General features: G+C 34.5%; 1 protein-coding gene across 3 annotated transcripts in view; it reads right to left on the bottom strand.

The window, feature by feature from the left end:
• Positions 1 to 232: 232 nt before the first annotated feature.
• LOC135130498 (uncharacterized) overlaps positions 233 to 19,194 on the bottom strand; it is a 167,215-nt gene continuing 148,253 nt past the window's right edge. Inside the window, exons 1-5 of one of the 3 annotated variants that reach the window (XM_064057897.1) lie at positions 9,445 to 9,480; positions 9,263 to 9,328; positions 7,078 to 7,250; positions 5,679 to 5,837; positions 233 to 4,241 (exon numbers count right to left, since the gene is read on the bottom strand). In XM_064057897.1, coding sequence (XP_063913967.1) covers positions 270 to 4,241; positions 5,679 to 5,837; positions 7,078 to 7,227 — 4,281 coding nt within the window. In that variant the 5' untranslated portion in view covers positions 7,228 to 7,250; positions 9,263 to 9,328; positions 9,445 to 9,480 and the 3' untranslated portion in view covers positions 233 to 269. Of the gene's footprint in view, positions 4,242 to 5,678; positions 5,838 to 7,077; positions 7,251 to 9,262; positions 9,329 to 9,444; positions 9,481 to 19,194 lie in introns of those variants that run through there. The other 2 variants (XM_064057896.1, XM_064057898.1) reach the window with 2 other exon arrangements.

Raw genomic sequence — 19,194 nt, forward strand, 5'->3', positions numbered from 1 at the left:
CATTTGCGATAAATTGAAAGAATTTTGACAAACAGGGAATTTCTTTTGGGATATGATGTCAAAATTGCAAATACGGAAATAAATTTGTCAAATAGTGAAACACGTTCGACAAACGATGAAAACTAAAAGAAAAACACTGTAATTTCGAAACAATTATGTAGAAACAAATTTTAATTGTAATAAAAATAGCTAAAAATAAAAAAGGCATAACATTCTTAGCACCTGAAGTACAGTCCAACAAATTAAGCTTTTTATTAATTTATCATTTTTTATGATAAACCCCCGCGTATGGTGACAGAATATTGAAAGTCTGTCCCGGCCGCCGCCGGTGGAGAGGAGTTTTGGGGTTGCTGTTGTACCAATTCGATAGGGTTTTCGTTACTATTCGAGGAAGCGGCGTTAAACAATGTCCTACCATCATTATTCCTTCTATCAACGAAAATTTTTGTTCTGCTTTGTCCTAGGTATTTGATCATTTTTTTGCGACCATTGAAGGTAGCGGCGGATAGCGGTGTCCGACCATATTTACGAGCGCAATTGATTTTGGCTCCGCATTTCACTAGGCATTCGACCATTTTTTCGTGACCGAATGAGAATGCTGCGTCAAGCGGTGTCCGACCATACTGATCAGCGCGATTGATTTCGGTTCCGCATTTCACTAGGGCTTTGACAATTTTTTCGTCACCTTTCGAGGACGCTGCGTGAAGCGGTGTCCAACCATACTCATCAGGGCGATTGATTTCGGCCCCACATTTCACTAGGCAATCGACGATTTTTTCGTGACCTTCCAAGGACGCTGCGTGAAGCGGTGTCCAACCACACTTATTAGGGCGATTGACTTCGGCTCCACATTTGACTAAATATTCTACAATTGTTACGTGTCCCTGTCGAGAAGCTATTATAAGAGGCGTACTACCATCGAATTTATTAATAAAATTTACTTGATTAAAACTACTGGAAGATGAAAGTAACTGTTTGTTAACAACCATTTTAAATGCTTCTGCGTATCCATACAAAGCGGCAAAAAATAAAATATTAATATTGTCAGTTAGACTGTACGAATCTTCCAGTTGTAATTTGCGTGATTGTAATAATTCCAGTTCCGCTCCCAAACTTTCACTTTCTCGTGCCCATGCTAAGGGTGTGATTTTATGTAAAAAATCTTGTTCTAATATTTCACATTTATCTAACAAAAACAATAACGCTTTAGAATATTCTTTCGTTTCTAATGAACCACTCATAATCTCGTGATTTGCCTCAATAACATAACCCTTATATTTGGTTCCTACTTTTAAACGCCTATGTCTTTGTCCCCAAGAACAAATGAGATGTAAGGCACTTCTTCCGCACTCATCTTTACTTTTTATTATTTCATTGTCAAAGTTCTCCAATTCATCAAAATTTCTGTATAAAATCCCAATGTGGACGGGTGAACTTTTGCCAGTTAACATGTCGAAGAAGAAACGTACATGATTATACTTTTGATCAAAAAATATGTCCCTGCGTACCTTTCCAAAATTTTTAGAAAAATATAAGGCAACAAAATATTCGGCATAGGAAGCATGTGCAAATTGCGGAATGGCGTTTTGTATTCCAGTCACGATACCAACAGTTGCGAAATCTTCAGAAACAGAATCTATTTCTTGCGAATAATCTATCTTTAATTGTTTCAAAACATTTTCAGGAAATATTACTTTGAGCGCCAATTTTTCATACTGTTTTAATTTTGCAACCTTTTTCTTCCGAGCTTCTTCTTCCCAATAAGTGCTGTTTACAGGAACTTTGCTGTCGTAGAAAAACTTCAATTTTCCCTCAATAAAATAACGATACATGTCGGTCAAGAGAAATTTATTATCTAATAATTCAAAATATTTTGCCTTATTTCGAAGTAATACCTCTGTAAGCAAAAATATTTGAAGAGGGATTCCCAATATATCTATATGCTTTGTAAATGCAAACGTGGATTTAATATTGTCGATGATTGGTTTCAAATCTACAGACGCGATAAAACTATTAAGACGTTTCTTAATGTAATCGTTTTGCTCGACTTCGTTGAGCTGATTGATGCTCATTGACAAAGTACTAAATTTTTCTTCAAGAGAACATCTCAAATGTTGCCTTGCAGTAACCCACTGAATGAAACCTCTTTTTGATAATGTAAGAATGAGATCTAAAGTGGCATTTAAATAATGCGTAAATATTTCATCAAGAGCGTCCCATACATACACCACACTGCGCTGCTTTAAACACATCTTGAAAAATTCTCGTTCCAGTCCAGTGAGGTGTCGATATTTTTCGTTTAAAATAAATGTTTCCAATAAATTTAAGTCTGCTGATATTTCAGATTCTCCTGAATTTTTAAAGAAAGACATAACATCTTGAGCATTTAGAATCACGGTCCAATATCTCGCACAACAGTTGTTTTTCAGACTCTTCGTTAACTCGGTTTTGCCCATCCCTGGGTCACCTGTTATTAGATTTATGTTGTTGCTGAATTCCGAAGACCAAATTTCGTTTTCGTTTTTGAAACGACAAAGTAACCTAAAATTTCGTAGTTCATTAATACTGCCTCTGCTTCGAATCCATTCTAAGTTGTGTTCGTTAGAGAATTTAAAATAGTGTACAGTTTTGGATTCTGGTGTTTTAGAACATATTTTCTGAAAATCAGAATCGCTAAAAGTATTTTCACTCCTTATAAAAATTGGATTATCAAAAATTTTGGAGTCTGTATTACTTAAAAAACCGTCAATATCTGTTAGAGTATGCTTTTTATGTATATTCAATTCCTGAGAATTACCTTCGCAATTTAAAATGATAACAGTATTTCCATCAACATGTTCTAAATATTTAATGTCTATAATATTGACTGACAAATATCTATCGATATAAAGATTGGGAAAAACTTGCTTTTGTCCATCTATTTGGCATGGACCATTTGTCATCTCTAAAAGTTTTTCCACAGTAACATGCTTTAAATTGTCTTCATCTTTTTCGAACGCGGTCATCAAATTAAGTGCTTCTTTCCCTTGCAAAGAAATGGTGAAATTTTGCAATATTTTGGCATACAATTCGCCTTTTGGTTGTAAGTTGGATAAATTTTGAAACACAGAGAATTCTTTCATCCATTCTCTACATTTTCCCTCACTAATTATAATAAATGTTGCATCTGGGCAAAGCTTAATAGCTTTTTTCATATTGTCGTGTTCTTTTACAATAAGCGGACATTTCTCCATCAGCCACAGCAATTGCGTCAACAAATTTGCAGTCAAATTTTCGACACTACTTATATAATTGAAAGAAAGGCAATAACGTGATCGAACATCGTTTAGTTCTTTAAAGTCAACGTTTTTGTCCATGTCGCCCCACAACTTTTTAATTGCTTCGGTGCCTTTTTTTTCGAACAGTGTAATGTCGAATACACAAATAGCCTCTCGAAGTATTTTCATTTCGTCTGTGACTGAACCAAAAACAAACGGTTCGATCTGAGAAGAAAGCAAACGAAGTGCGATTGCACGTTGCATCATTCTTTTGCCTAGTTTTTCTTTTTTTCCCTCTTTCATACTCCATTCCGATATGAAGTCGAGGTATTTCTTGAAAATTTCTTCGTTAGAGCAAAACATCTCACTAAATATATTCATTGTTGATTTTGTAACAGCTTCAAAACGTTTTTGATTTGTGTAAAGGCGAAAGCTTTCGAAGAATGTTTGGTACTGTTGAATTTTTTCAGGATTTTGTTTAGTCCATTCGTCCTCTACGATTTGAAATATATGATAATAATTTATGTTTTCCGAAATTTTTAAAATGTCGAAATCGTCTTCTGAAACTGTCTTCTTAATCGCCTTCAGATAAAACTCTTCTCCTTCGAGTTTAAATTTTGTTTCCTCTGAAGTTGTAAAAGTGTTTGTGGTGAATAATATAAATTCTTGGACTTCGCCCTGTACCTCTTGAGCAGATTTGAAATACTTTGTTATACTGAAGTTTCCCGTTTTACTTGCCAACTGCTTTATACTTAATTGTCTTTTTTCATTATTGTGTTTTAATTGCAATGCTTTTATTTTTATTCCCCTATCTGTCTCAATTTCAATAACCACGTCATCAAAATCACCAAAATTTTTATCGTTCGAAGAAATGCGGAAGTCTCTTATTTTACTGTCGTTTATCATTTGTAGTGCAACGTAAGCGGTGATCAAATCTTCGTATATCTTACCCTTATCTGTGGTTCCTTGTCGTTTTTCGAAAGTCTGAAACAGAATCAACAACGTGAATAAATCAGGAAAAATGATAAACTTACAACTTACGACGAAATATGTAGTTAATATGCCCTGTTATTTTTCAGCCTAGATTTTATAATTATAATAAATCAGTTTTACTGTCCAACTGCGTTTTGTGAAAAGTTGAAACATAAATCGGCACAGATGACATAAACAGAGATGACTCTGACATTAATAATTGGAGTTTTAACTCCTTTCTTGTCGTATTATAAAACACGTATACGCGTCGGAATAGGATGTCGAGTTTCAACTATGAGATCGGTGTCGGTGTCAGTGTCGAGGTCACCGAGACCTGGCTTGTAACGCCGCGCTATCGAAAGAGGGAGAGATAAACTGGTGTGAATGTGTAGGTAAGCGAAGAAAAACACGTCAGAGGTCACCAATGTAGGTAAGCGAAAATCAAATGTTTGCTGCTCCGGTGCGGAATCGAACCGCACATATACTGCTTGCCTAGCACGCGCTTTGTCCACTGAGCTACGGAGTCAATGACGTCTACTTCGCGTACCCAGCTATTATTGCGCCTCCACAAATGTAATCATGACGTACTGAATCGCTGGGACTCAGTCTCAGTAACGAATGATAATTATCGAATTTAATCGTCACTTTTCCCATAAATACAATTAACGAAAACGTAATTAGTAAAACAGCTAAGTAAATGAGAATGGGAATTAACACCAGAGTGCAACGAAGCAAGGTTATACACAACGTCCGTTGGAAACGTTATAATTAATATATCGTTAAAATGTATGGGATTAGTTACATTAACAACAAATTCCTAATATCTTTATATATCGTTAAAATGTATGGGATTAGTTACATTAACAACAAATTCCTAATATCTTTACAACATAGAAATTAATAGACTTTCAAACGTGTAAAAAATGTAATAAAAAGTTTAATAAATGAAAAATTTTAAATTTCTTTTAAATATGTAGCAGAATGGGTTAAAGATTATTTAGTTCTAATAGAGCTACTATAATTCGTGTTTGGTATGTTCAGTTTACAAAATAAAAATGCGTAAATTAATGTTGACTATAAAGAAATCCACAGTTAACGTGCGGATACCCGTTACAACAGGTTACAACACGTTCAAAATAATTGTCAACAGAAAAAAAATACAAAACTGGACGGTGATTTGAGATAATTCTTCGATTTTGCAGTCCACATAAAATATAATAAATGCTCAACATCTTTTTGGGGACATGATAATACATTAAGATTTTGAAAAGTCCCTGCGACCTAAAATTAGCAAGACGTTAGTTCTTTGAAGTAAGTATTGTTTTGATGTACTGCTACATAATGTCAGATCACTCGCTGATTTTTCCCTTTGTCCATTTTATTTTTAAATAGAAGGATGTTTCTTAAAATTTGCTTAATTCAAGTCCGGTACAGTATTTACTAATTTACCTTTTTTAGTAAAGGGTGATTTGTTGCTTCACATATTTTTTCGCCAACCTTCTCGTTTGGGTGTGTATTTTCTTCAATACTTTCATTAATTTTTTGATTGCTTCCAAATATATTATCTTGTTTGTCTGATGTATCTTCTGATATTACTGGATCCGTCTGCTAAAAATAGTATATTATTAACCAAGGTTGTGAAGACAGACATTCTAGACCGAGCGCAAATTAGAACCTGAGACGCGCAGCGTCGAGGGCTCTAAAGCGCGAGGTCTAGAATTGGCTTCACAAACGTGGTTAATATACTATTTTTTCTACTAGTAGCCCATTTGAGGTTTGCGAATTTTCAAAATGTTTTTTCTGAAGTGCATCAATAAAAACGTGTACTCACGTCATTTTAGTAAGCTTTGGAATTTTATTATTTTTTGACAATCCAGAAATGGTCCAGAACTTTTGTTTTAATTTCCTCCATATTTCCCGTTTTTAATAAATTTTTGTGTGAAAAATGTTGTAAAGTGAACCATCATGTACCCCTCCTCATTCCGTCGTACTTACGCGACCACGACAAATTTGGCTAAAAAAGATATCGACCTTTTATCGTCAAAGCGACACGGGGAATCGAAATTCTCCACCGTAGCAGAAGGATACAACGACGGCTCGATCTTCAATAAAAAAAAAATCGCCGAAATCGTCCAAAGCTCATCTACGACAAATCAAGTCAAACCAAATCGGAACCATGAGTCAGTTTCACTCCCGTAAACTTCATTTTCACTCCCATCAACTTCATCAACTTAGTTTCACCAATTTATCCTCAATTACACCGAGAATAATCAACTCAGGGTTTGGAAATCATTCCAGGACATAATTTAAAAGCAAATTTTCCAAAATGATCGTTTTTAGGTTATGTCTCATTTTTTCTGACAGTTGTGGACAGTTGTCACATTAGGTGGCCAACTTCACGTTTACATTATTGACCAAGGTTCACAATTTTCCAAATTACAGACCTCTAGACAAGTCGACAATTAGCCATTGTAATGCTACTAGTGGAAAAAAGTAATTAATGAAATGTTCCTATCTACTCATAAATACACATATTAAACAACTGTTTGTGAAAGCTATGTAATTAAAAATAGCCTCAATTGTTAATCACCCTCATTAACCAACTTGTTCGTTAAGTAGGTGACTATTTTGTCTTAGAGCTCTTTGGGCCTGTAAAGACAACAGCAGTCTAATACTTAGTGAAAAAATATTTGATATTATTATATTTTACAACATGATTTGGTATACTTCTGCAGGCGTACACACTATTAAAATTACCTATCTAGAACCCTGCAATCAAGTTAAGTATTTATTTTCTTAATGTTGTAATTAATCTAAATAAACATTTTTTGTTGGTTTAAAATTATACCTTTGTTGAGGAACATGCATTTTCTGCAGACTGCGAAGTGTGTAAAATTCTATTTTTCCTTTCTTCAAGTTTTCTTTTTCTTTGTTCTTTTTTCCGTTTTAAATCTTCTTCTGCTTTCCTAATTTCTTCTTCTTCGGAACTGAAGTCCATGATGACAACGTTGATTGTACTTGCTGGAAAAAACATTTTAGTAAATACTTATAACTATCTATTAAAAGTGTAGCAGTGTTCGAGAATAAAACTAAAGACTGAAAACTCTTTTAAGTAAATAAGCGAATTATTTTCCGGAAGGGTCTTACTTTATCCTTCTAGTCTACCAAACATTAATTATTTTGCCCTTCAAAGAATATGCTTTGAACAAAAATTCGCTATCATAACACTTACTCCTAATTATTATTCGTAAACTATGAAAAAAAAAAAATTGTTGATTTGTGTGGTTTCAAAATCAAATTTAAGGGCACGTTGCATGGTAGACAACAGTATGTATGTACCAGGGATTACTACCAAACATTTGTTGTAATTTTGAAAACGATTGAGCGACGGAGCGCTAAAGAAACGCCTGGAAACGACGTCGCGAATGGGGTTTCTCAAGAAGTCCAGAAGCGGTGACGTAGGCGTTTCGAGAAGGACCGCGTACTGTTTAAATAGAGTCCACCTTTGCGGAACGGATTATTCAACTAGTGGAGTCAGGAGCGTCCAGTGAAATTCGCCGGAATAATATTTGTACATAATCGCTGCAATAGTTAGTCGTGTAAATACGAGTTATTAAGAAATAAATTGTTAAGTGTCATCCACGCCGAATTTATTCGCCCGCAAAACGTAACAATATTATATGTGACAAATTAATGTGTGGTATTAAAATGATATATATCCAATAGTTCTACGCCTTCGATTTTTGCTGCCGCACGCCACTGGGGGATGCGACCACACCTTAAATTTAAAAATACACTTGGCCCGATTCATTTTCGTCTGTTGCGCAAGTCTATGAGTATGCTTAAATTTTCTGATGACGTCATCAACATGTTAGCAAGGGCACATTAATTTGAGTACGTGCAATGAAATGCTAATAGTAACACTGCATACCCAAATTTTCGGGAAAATGGGATGAGCTTTTCTTCATTTAATCAATTAAATAAATTACCTCTTTCATTAATTTTTTGCCTCACTATACAGGATGTTATTGAAAAGTACGTACAAAAAATTTACAATTCTTCGCGAAGTGTAAGAAGTCTGAAAAACTTATTTTGTGTTATCAAAATTATAATGGGAAAATTAACCCTTATCCAGCCTTTTTCGACGCTACTGAAGGATACATCGGTAAAATTAATTTATTTTAGTAAATCCCAGCAACTGTAACAATAAAACTTTTGCCAAGACTAAATGTTGCTATAGAAACGAAAGATGATCTTTTTATCAAAGGCGTACAACGAATTTGGACATCAATTTTAATAATTTGTATCTCTAAAAAGTGAACACTTTTACTTGATTTTTTTTTACTTTTAGCACCCATACTTCGAGACCAATTGCCGATTTTATTTTGTACGTACCTTTCAATAACACGCTGTATACGTAGCTAACTTATAGGTTAATAAATCATAAGTTGGCATATTCTGGATAAGCAAAATTTTATGATGACGTTACTTTTTTTTTGGAGGATATAAACGGATAAATTTTGGTTAAAGATTTACTATGATTACGATAATCTTAAAATATTTACAAGATTTTCGAGCATTCGGCTTTGCAGTTTCAAAGTTAAATTACAAAAAAAGATTACATAATTCTGATATTTTTTCAAAAATCTGGATGTCTAAGGTAAAAACTCAACATTGTGTCATGGTATCATGGTTTAGTTATTTTGCGCTTCTATCTTAATCCTATGTATGCTGATTTTCGTAGGAAAGAGTAGACCTATACTGATTATTGCAATTAAAATAACTCTTAGAAGAAAATGTTTCTCAGTTGCCTAAAAATCTACATGACGAATTTATTTTAAATATTGGCAAGCTATTAAGGCACCAGTTTTAAGTTAGATTTGCGATATCGCAAGTCCCCCTTGCTATGAAAGATGCGATATTCCAAACCAACTTGAAATTAGCCTCTAACACTGATTTAGTCATTATAGAATAATGTTAAAAAAAATTAAAGTTGAATTAATATACTAATAAAATTATACTGTACAACTTACTGTTTTCCTAATCGGCTATCGTAGGAGTTGAATCCAATTTTCGAAATGTCTGCCAATTCTGGTTGTCTGAAAAATATATGTATATATAATATATATATGCTTTTGATGCTTGTATTTTCGTTAACAATTAAAATAAAAAAATAGGCGCACATTATAAATTTTGGTTGTATTTTTCAACTTACCCGTCAGGAAGTCGACCTGTTTAACTTCGAAGTTTATAATCACAAAAAAACTTGTATAAAATATGTTACAATTAAGGTATTACTTCATAATTATCACTATAAACTTTCTGATTATCCGTATTGCAATAATCTCCAGTTTTATTAACAACGTTCCTTAAGTATGGTGTTCTTTAAATAATTCTAAAGATGCGGTTAATATATCCGACACGTTGGAGTTATCACGACATTCAAGTATGATAAATACAAAAAATGCGGTTTTACGATAAAATGATTTACCTAAAGCAGTGACTATACTCACTGCCTAAAGTTTATTTTTTAACACTTACCATGCCCCTCTTGTTTTTGATTGTTGTTACTTCCTGAGCATATAAGCTGAGGAAGTATAGTAATCAAGTCCATCGGACGACTTGTCACTTTTATGTTTTCTCGACGTTTCATGAACCCCAGAGTACAAAAAACAAAGATCTCTCTAAGGATTAAAGATCAATCCGAGTAAGGACGACATAATCGGGTCTAATGGCACAAAAAGTACAGCGAATGGGGAAACCGTCATTCATTTTAAATCTACGTATAATTGTTGCAATTATTCTGTAAATTGTTTAATTGTTCCCCAAATAACCGGAAATATACCTGCAGTTTCTTTCAACAAGGAACCGTTGTAAATTCCGTCCGGTATGCAATTAGCTGATCCTTCTTTTCATCACTCGGGAGAAATGAATATTTTATTAGGGGCAAATGTATTTTGGTGAATTATCGGATCTGGTCAAATAAAAACTCACAATAACGATATTCATTTACAACAACCTTCCTTGGGATGGGTGGTTGTAGGTACATACACTAAACCAGGCAATAAATACCAGTACAAACCGACCCATTTCCTGCAAGTTTTAGACCAAAGGCTCCGATAGTTTTGGGAAATAGATCAATGGACTGCCGACAACAATAAGGAACTTTCCAGGGAGTAAAAAATGTGCGAACAACATTTTGCGAATAACCATAAACGAAACAATACGGGCAAGTTCTAAGTTCAAGTTTTAAGTCAACACCGGAACAATTAGGTACAAACGAACGTATAGCTAAAACACGCATGCAGTGGATAGAAAATAAATTCCGGTCGGATCCACAATTTATGTTATCGTATAAAAATTTCATTGCAGAATATCGCGATCTGAATCATATGGAACGGGTACTTCCTTCATCAGACGAAGGAGCTTATTATCTTCCACATCATGAGATAATAAAAAATTCTAGCAATACTACTCGCCTAAGAGTAGTATTCGATGCTAGCGCAAATTCATCCACGGGCGTCAATCTGAATGATTTGCTAGCGGTAGGGCCGAAATTGCAAAATGACTTGTGCGCAATTATATTAAGATCACGCTGGCATAAGTACTTAATGACTGCAGATATAAATAAAATGTATAGGCAAATTTGGATTGCCCCGGAGGACCGTAAGTATAGTATTTCCACCGATAGATTAGCTGACAGAAAAGTCACCAAAGTAGCTATAAAAAGTAGTGCCAAAGGCGCTTTATTTGAAATATAAGTAGATTTGAAAATAATGTTGAACTACGTAAAATTACTTTTAATAATAACACAATTTATTTACAACAGACAATATTATCTACACAGGAACATACACTTCGAATAACATTACGTACTTTATATTGAAGTAACAACCTCTGTAGGGCATCTTAAATTAAAATTTTCCTTCTTGAAAAATGAATACGCATTGGCAATCATTTTCTGTGCCACGATGTTGTCAACAACAGTAATATTGCACCGGGTTGAAGGGGGCTACAAAATATAATGGTATATAATTATTGCACAGAATAAATCAACAACACACTCTTGAGTAATTATGAATTTTATTCGTAATGTTTTCCATGGGGTCCATATGAAACGTTTTTTGACACACACAACTTAACCTAAAATGTCCAAACTTCAGCCACTATACAAAAAAGAGCACAAAGGTCTATAATATCATACCTAACAAATCAAAGCAAGTAAAAAAACACAAACACTAAACGCAAAAAACACACTTTTTAACTTTTTGAACCAAAATTTTAAATTAACGTCAATCAGCTGATCGTCCAAAACACAAAGCGTTTTTCCGCGACCTTACTACAACTTACCATAGTATGTGGTATGATTTATCAACTCATTTTCGCGAGAAAGCGGGAAGTGAGGAGAATGTGGTGTAACCGTAGCCACAAACGTCAAGAAATCATACTGCAGCTTACCATACTCTGGAGCGTCGTCTTCGTTGATTCACTATTAAAGTCTCTCCAATTGGTTACAATCGTCCGACTTGTCAAAAGGGAAAATATCAAAAGATGTCACTCCCTTCGGGAGTTACAGGAACCTGTAATTAATCCGTTTTGTTATGCATTGAAACAATTTGTGCTTGAATTGATATTATCAAAATGTCCAAAAAATATTCCTCTGTGCCTGCTTGTGGGGTAATCAAGGATCCTAGAGACCACAAAATAATGCACAGATTCCCTTCAAACACTGTGAACAAAAGGTTGTTGCACAAAAAGGTTTTTAATGCTACAAGTAGGTACCCCCACATGAATCTTTTACCTAAGGGAATGTATAGCCATTAAAATCATTTCAGACGATAATATGATAATATTGCAAATAATTTATACATTTGTGGTAAACACTTTGAGAGAAGTTGTTATTATACAGATAAAAGACTTAAACCCGGCTCTGTTCCTACTTTGTTCCTCCATGGTTCCAAGTCACCGCTACCTGTTCCTATTTCTTCAAGCTCCCCAGCAAGTACTAAACGTGATCCAGAATGTAGCTTCATAATTCCTGAGACACATTCTGATAACAATGTAAACACCTCAAAGAAAAACTTTCCTACTGCATATCCCTTTGCAGACCATCCACGCCCATGGCGTTGTGACTTTGGCACCGGTACCGAAATTTTGCCTCTTTTTCAAGTAAAAACTGAAATACATGATGTCAAATTGTGTCAAAAAGTCAGACCACGACACATTTAGCCGACATTACAGATTCCTTTCTCTCCCGACGTATGCGCCCTCACATGTCACATTTAAGGGATTGGAGAGACTTTAATAGTGAATCAACGAAGACGACGCTCTGGAGTGGTGTATGTATGTTGCGGTAAGTGAAATGACGTAAGATGTTTATAACCTTAAAAGCGGGAAACTAGTGGAGTTGATGGTGGTGTTTAAGGTAAAAATTAGTCAATCGTTCACCAGTTAAAAGTATTTGATTTTTAAAAACGCTTGTAAAAATTGGGCCAATCTATTATGGAAAACTCTGCCAACATGGAAAATTACGTGGAATTAGTGGATATTTCCGTGAATGTTAATGGAAATGATGTTTTATTAACGCTAGATGCGGAAACAGCGGAGACCTTATTGAATGGTAAGTAAAGTATACTCGTACCATTTAAGATCACGACCAAGCCCGAAAGTATGTCGAAATGGCATTTCCTGAAGCTAATGACAATTGTACTGATGAGAGTAATAGTACATGAAATGTGTTGTGTGCCTGAGAAGAAAAAAGTATGGTTCTCTAAAGGGCGACCTACAGCAGAGGATGAGGCAGCTACCGCCACATTGTTAGAGCTGAGGAAAAATTACGATCCGAAATTTCGTGATAAAAAATCTACAAATAATTCACTGTGGGCGGCAATAGCAAAAGAGTTAGAGGCAAAAGGATACGACATATGTCCAACTAAAGAAGGCCCAGCTGCAAAATGTAGACAAAAATACGTGAATTTGGAAAAGCAGTATATTAGTTATATTCAACACACCAGACGGACAGGAGAGGAAAAGAAGTACAAACCTCCCTATTTTGATGAACTACACGCCATATTAGGTAAGGAAATGTTTCATTTGACCATATACCAGTGTTCCTTAAATTTAGCTATTACAGAAAACAAAGATAAAATTTATCCCACCAGTCTCCAAGATACAGGGTCTTTGAAAAATGAACCTGTCGCAGGACCATCGAGTCAAACAAGCGACACTGAAGATAGTCAAGAAGATAATAATAATAATCTTAATGATCGAGTTATCAATAGATTTGCTAAAACAAAAAGAACGGTGCGACCAAAATCGCGATCATCGGAAATTATTACCACTTTTACTGAACAACAGGCGTTAGATCGGGAAGATCGACGGCAGCAGTACCAGGCGTTGAACAAACTCTTACAGGAGCAAAACGAACAGCGACGAGAGATGATAGGTTTATTCAGCACATTAGTGCGCCATCATGTACGTCCTGAAAAAAGAAAACACAACGGTTCCTCAGATTCGGAATAAAATTTAAAAATGCATCATTTTAGATACCGTCCATTGGAGTAACTGGTCGGTTTTCGAGAATGATTACACGTTAGTCAACTTTTACGCCAACGAGAGGCAGTTATGTTTTTTTATATGTTTACATACCGTCCACTGAAGCAATTGTTTGGTTTTTTCAAAATGAATATTTTATTTATTTTTTGTTAACTTTTACATGTTGTTTTATATAATAAAAATTCATAAAAAGCAATAATTATAACATGTATGTTCCTTTAACAAAAAGTGCAGAAGTAGTATTATCGTTCATTAAAAATGATGTGGGCAATATGGTCTCGCTTAGCTCTGCCTAAGCGTGCTTCTTGTTCATTATTATTCATAATTTGATCACCTTCCCACAAGTCATTGATGATTTCCTCTGTCCATGTATCTTGGACCATGTAACAAAAGTTATGTAACACGCAGGCCGCTGTTATTATTTCAACTGCTTTACTAATTGAATATGTATTTACATACAAAAGGCGTCTCCAACGCCCTTTGATGAGTCCAAAGACATTTTCAATGGCTATTCGTGCGCTGCTTAATCGGTAGTTATGCCATTTTTGTACTCTTGTTAAATTCTGATTTTTTCGATATGGAACCATTAACCAGCTTTTAATTGGAAATGCGGCTGTCTCCTATTATGTGATCATCATCTGTTGGAAAATAGATGCGAGATCCATAGCTTTGTATTTTTTGGACAAATAGAGAATTAGAAAACACCTGAAAGAATGCTTGATACAGTCTTATGTTGTATATACGTTAGCACTTATTTACCCGTGAATCGTGGGCCGCCCCAGGAAATCCGACAAATAAATAGTTAAAAATTTTCTCTGCTGTTGCAATTGCCATTACATTTACAGAATAATTTTGGTGTCTATCACAGTAACTGTCTTGTTGGTCGCTTGATACTTTAACTTTAACATGACAACCATCGAGTGCGCCAAGGGTGTCTGTAATAAAATATTTACTTATTTAACCGCTACCACATAAGTTGAATGTTTTATTACTTGGATATTGTCTACAGACGTTCCTAATATGTTGAAATTCTTCTTCAGTTTGTGGCCAAAATATGTAGTCATTTTTCATTTTGAGCAAAAAGTATAGCACGATGTTTACAATTTTCATAACACTGCTTGTTACAAGTGTTATTGGCATCCCTGCCATTTAGTGAGAATAAGTTAAGTTGGCAATGACCAACATTAATGTACTGTGTATTTTTTGGTACTTGTAGAATGTTACACATGTTTAGTTATTAAAGTTATAATTAAAACAAGCCTCTTTCTTACAACAAATGAAACATGGTGTCAGTGTGGGGTTAATAATAATGGATTATTAGGAAAACGATCAGCCACCTAAACAAATACAACAGATGGATGTATCGTAAGTGCAAGTTCCAAATTGAGGTTAGGATAACCACGTGCAAATTCAAATACTGCAAATTCACAAAAATCCAAGTCATCTGAAGAAAGTAACAATAAATACTAACATGGCACAAGAAATGGGAATGTTTCGAAGGCCCCCAGAGTTGGATTTTTCAACAAACGTATCGTTCAAATGGGATTTATGGAAACAACAATTTGAACTTTTTCTAATGGCAATTTCGAAAGAGGACGAGACAGAAAAAAGGAAAATAGCGATCTTTCTCAACGTAGTAGGGGAAGAAGGAGTAAAAATTTACAATTCCTATAAATTAGGTGAGCAAGCAGACTTAACTCTCGCAGTTGTTTTAAATAAGTTCGGAGACCATTGCAAACCGAGAAGAAATGTGATCTACGAGAGGTACTGTTTCCTGAAAATAAGACAAAAGGAAGGGCAGAGCTTTGATGCCTACGTAACTGAATTAAAAAATGCAGCGATGAAATGTGAGTATGGAAACCAACAAGACTCCATAATTAGAGATCAAATTATATTCAACGTAAGAGAAACACGTCTACAGCAACAACTAATTAACGAAAAAGATATTACGTTAGAGAAAACACTAGAAAAGTGCAGAAGTGCCGAAATAAGTAAATTCCCAATCAACGAGTTTTCCAAGGGAAATCAGCATCCTATGGCAAATGTGTCAGCGATCAACAAGAAAAAACAACCAATGAAGCAGATGAAAACTGGGAAACCAACTACGAAAATAATTAATAACTGTAGAAATTGTGGACAAGTCAGTCACCCAGTAAACCAATGTCCAGCATTCAATCAAAAATGTAGGAAATGTAAGAAACCGAACCACTTCGCCAAAGTATGCAGAAGTAAAACCAACAGCAACTATAGCGTCCATGAGGTGGAGAATGAGGAGGTTAATATGAGTTGTTTGCAAATTCTAAATATTAATATTGATGGTATCACGGCGGAAGAAAACACTTGGTACGAAGAAGTGGAAATTCAAGGTCAAAAATTAAATTGCAAAATTGACACTGGTGCTCAAGTATCAGTACTTCCGTATAATGACTTCAAATCACTGAACACGAAGAAGAAATTGCAGCCTACAAATGTCACACTAGTAGCGTATGGAAATAAAAACTTCAAAATTACTCCAGTTGGACAAGTGACACTGAAACTGAAAGTTGGAAATCAAATAGCAGAAGTTAATTTCGTCGTCGTTAACCCTAGTTCTGATGCTATTCTTGGGTTACAAGATTGTCTAAAATTGCAATTAATTTCCAGATCAACCAAAGTAAATGAGCCACAGAAGTACATTCACGAGTTAACAATGGAAATGGTTACTGAAAAATACAAATCAATCTTCAATGGCATTGGAAAAATTCCAGGAACACATCACATCACTGTAAGCTCAGAAGTCAAGCCAGTAATTAATCCACCAAGACTGGTCCCTTTAAGTCTACATACAAGATTGAAAACAACTTTGGAAAAATTCAGCAAAGAAGGAATCGTCAGCAAAGTCAGCAAACCAACGAAATGGGTGAATAATTTGGTAATCATCGAGAAACCAAATGGTAAACTACGCCTGTGCCTTGATCCAAAAGATCTGAACACTGCAATTCAGAGGGAAATATATCAAATTCAAACACCGGAAACCATCATTGCACAACTAAGCAACAAAGAATATTTTTCCGTCTTCGACATGTGTCAAGGGTTTTGGCAAATTGTTTTGGATGAAGAAAGCTCCGAGTTATGTACGTTCAATACACCTTTTGGTCGATATAAATTCAATCGTCTTCCATTTGGTCTAAAATCCAGTCCAGAGGTATTCCAAAAGAAAAATGAAGAAATGTATGGAGATATCCCAGGAGTACACGTGTACTTTGATGACATTATAATCTCAGGTGAAGATGAAAGAGCGCATGATCGTAATTTGCAATTGTTTTTAAATAGAGCAGCTCAAACCAATGTTAAATTAAATTCAACCAAAGTTCAATTTAAAGTAAAAACTATTCGTTATTCTGGTCACATTATTAGTAAAAATAGTGTAGCAATGGATTCAAAATTCACTAAAGCAATTACTGAGCTTCAAATTCCTAAAGACAAAAAACATTTGTTAAAATTTCTTGGTATGCTTAAGTATCTAAGTAAATTCATACCGAATATGTCCCAAATTTCAGCTCCATTGCGTGAATTAACTAAAGAAAATACACCATTTCAATGGGATCAAATTCACACAGAAAGTTTCAATAAACTAAAAGCTATTATAGCCAAACCACCAACATTAGGTATCTTTACTAGTAATCAACAACTAAAAATACAAACTGATGCCTCAAAAGATGGAGTAGGTGCAGTTTTATTGTCCAATAATCAGCCCATAGCATTTGCATCTGCAGCTTTAAGTCCTAACAAACAAAATTGGGCACAAATTGAAAAGGAAATGTATGCTATTGAATTTGCTTGTAAAAAATTTCATTATTATACCTATGGTAGACATGTTATTGTTAATTCTGATCACAAACCATTAGAGTCAATTTTCAAAAAAGGAATAAACCAAATTTCTGCTAGGCTACAACGCATGCGATTACAATTGCTCAAATACGAAATAACTGTTGAATATTTGCAGGGTTCACAAATGTTTGTTGCAGATTATTTATCCAGATCGTTTTTAAATGAGATAGAACCTGATAGTGTAGATTTTACAGTTCACACACTACAAAAGGAAATTGTAATTTCAGATGGAAAGCAGAACCAAATTAAAGAAGAAACAAAAAATGATCAAGATCTAAAACAAATTTTACATTTTTATGAACATGGTTGGCCTAATAATGTTAAACAATATTCAAAGGTAGTTAAACATTTTTGGAAAATTAAACATGACATTACAGTTAATAATGGTATTATATATTTTAATGAACGAATTGTAGTTCCTCAATCGTTACAAAGTTATATGTTAAAAATTTTACACGAAACCCATCTAGGTATAGAAAAAACCAAAGCTAGAGCTAGAGAAGTATTGTATTGGTTAGGCATGTGTAAAGACATATATGAATATATATCAGGCTGTGAAATGTGTGAGAAGTTTAATAGAAATCCGCAAAAGGAACCTCTTATGTCGTATGAATGTCCAACGCGACCATGGTTTCGAATTTCAGCTGATATAGCTTATTATGCTGGTAATGAGTATCTTGTTGTGATTGACTCATATAGTAAATGGATTGAATTGAAAAAGTTGAAATATAAAGATTCTCATGAGTTAATCAAGCATTTTAAAGAAATTTTTTCACGACAAGGTATTCCTGAAGTCCTTATTGCAGATAATATGCCATTTAACAGCTTTAATTTCAGAAATTTCGCGAATCAGTGGAATTTTAAAGTCATTACTACTAGCCCAAATTATCCGCAATCTAACGGACTAGCTGAGAAAGGTGTAGGAATAGTAAAAAATTTGTTTCGAAAAAATACTGATATAGACTTAGCACTGTTAGAGTATAGGACAACACCAATTGTAACTTTAGGATTTTCACCAAGTCAGTTACTAAATAATAGACGTTTAAGATCAAAATTACCTGTCAATAACAAATTATTAAATACTGAAAATATAAACCCGAAATATGTACATGATAAATTAAAATCTAGTCAGATAAATAAAAAAAAGTACTATAATAGAAGTGCAAAAACATTGTCTTCATTTGAACCGGGTCAAAATGTGTATGTAAAGAATCATAACAATTGGGAAAAGGGAAAAGTAGAAGATAAGTCCGACACACCGCGGTCTTATATTGTAAAAACTGAGCAAGGTCAAGTGTTTAGGAGAAATAGACGTCACCTTCGTGAATCGAAAAAGGAGTTTGTTCCGCGTGGTAATGTTGTCGATCCAATTTCTGATTCTGAAAATGAGACATGTACCCCTAGTATGAATAATTCGACCCCTTTTAAAACTGTGTCATCCCCAACAAAAATTAATAATGATGTAAATGTATGTTCAGGTAAGGAACCTGTAAGTCGACCTCACAGAAATAGAAATATGCCATCCAAATACAAAGATTAT

Source organism: Zophobas morio, unplaced genomic scaffold, assembly GCF_036711695.1.
Source record: "Zophobas morio isolate AGI-343-1 ecotype UQ-CSIRO unplaced genomic scaffold, CSIRO_AGI_Zmor_V1 ptg000017l, whole genome shotgun sequence".
In the NCBI taxonomy this organism is placed as follows: domain Eukaryota; kingdom Metazoa; phylum Arthropoda; class Insecta; order Coleoptera; family Tenebrionidae; genus Zophobas; species Zophobas morio.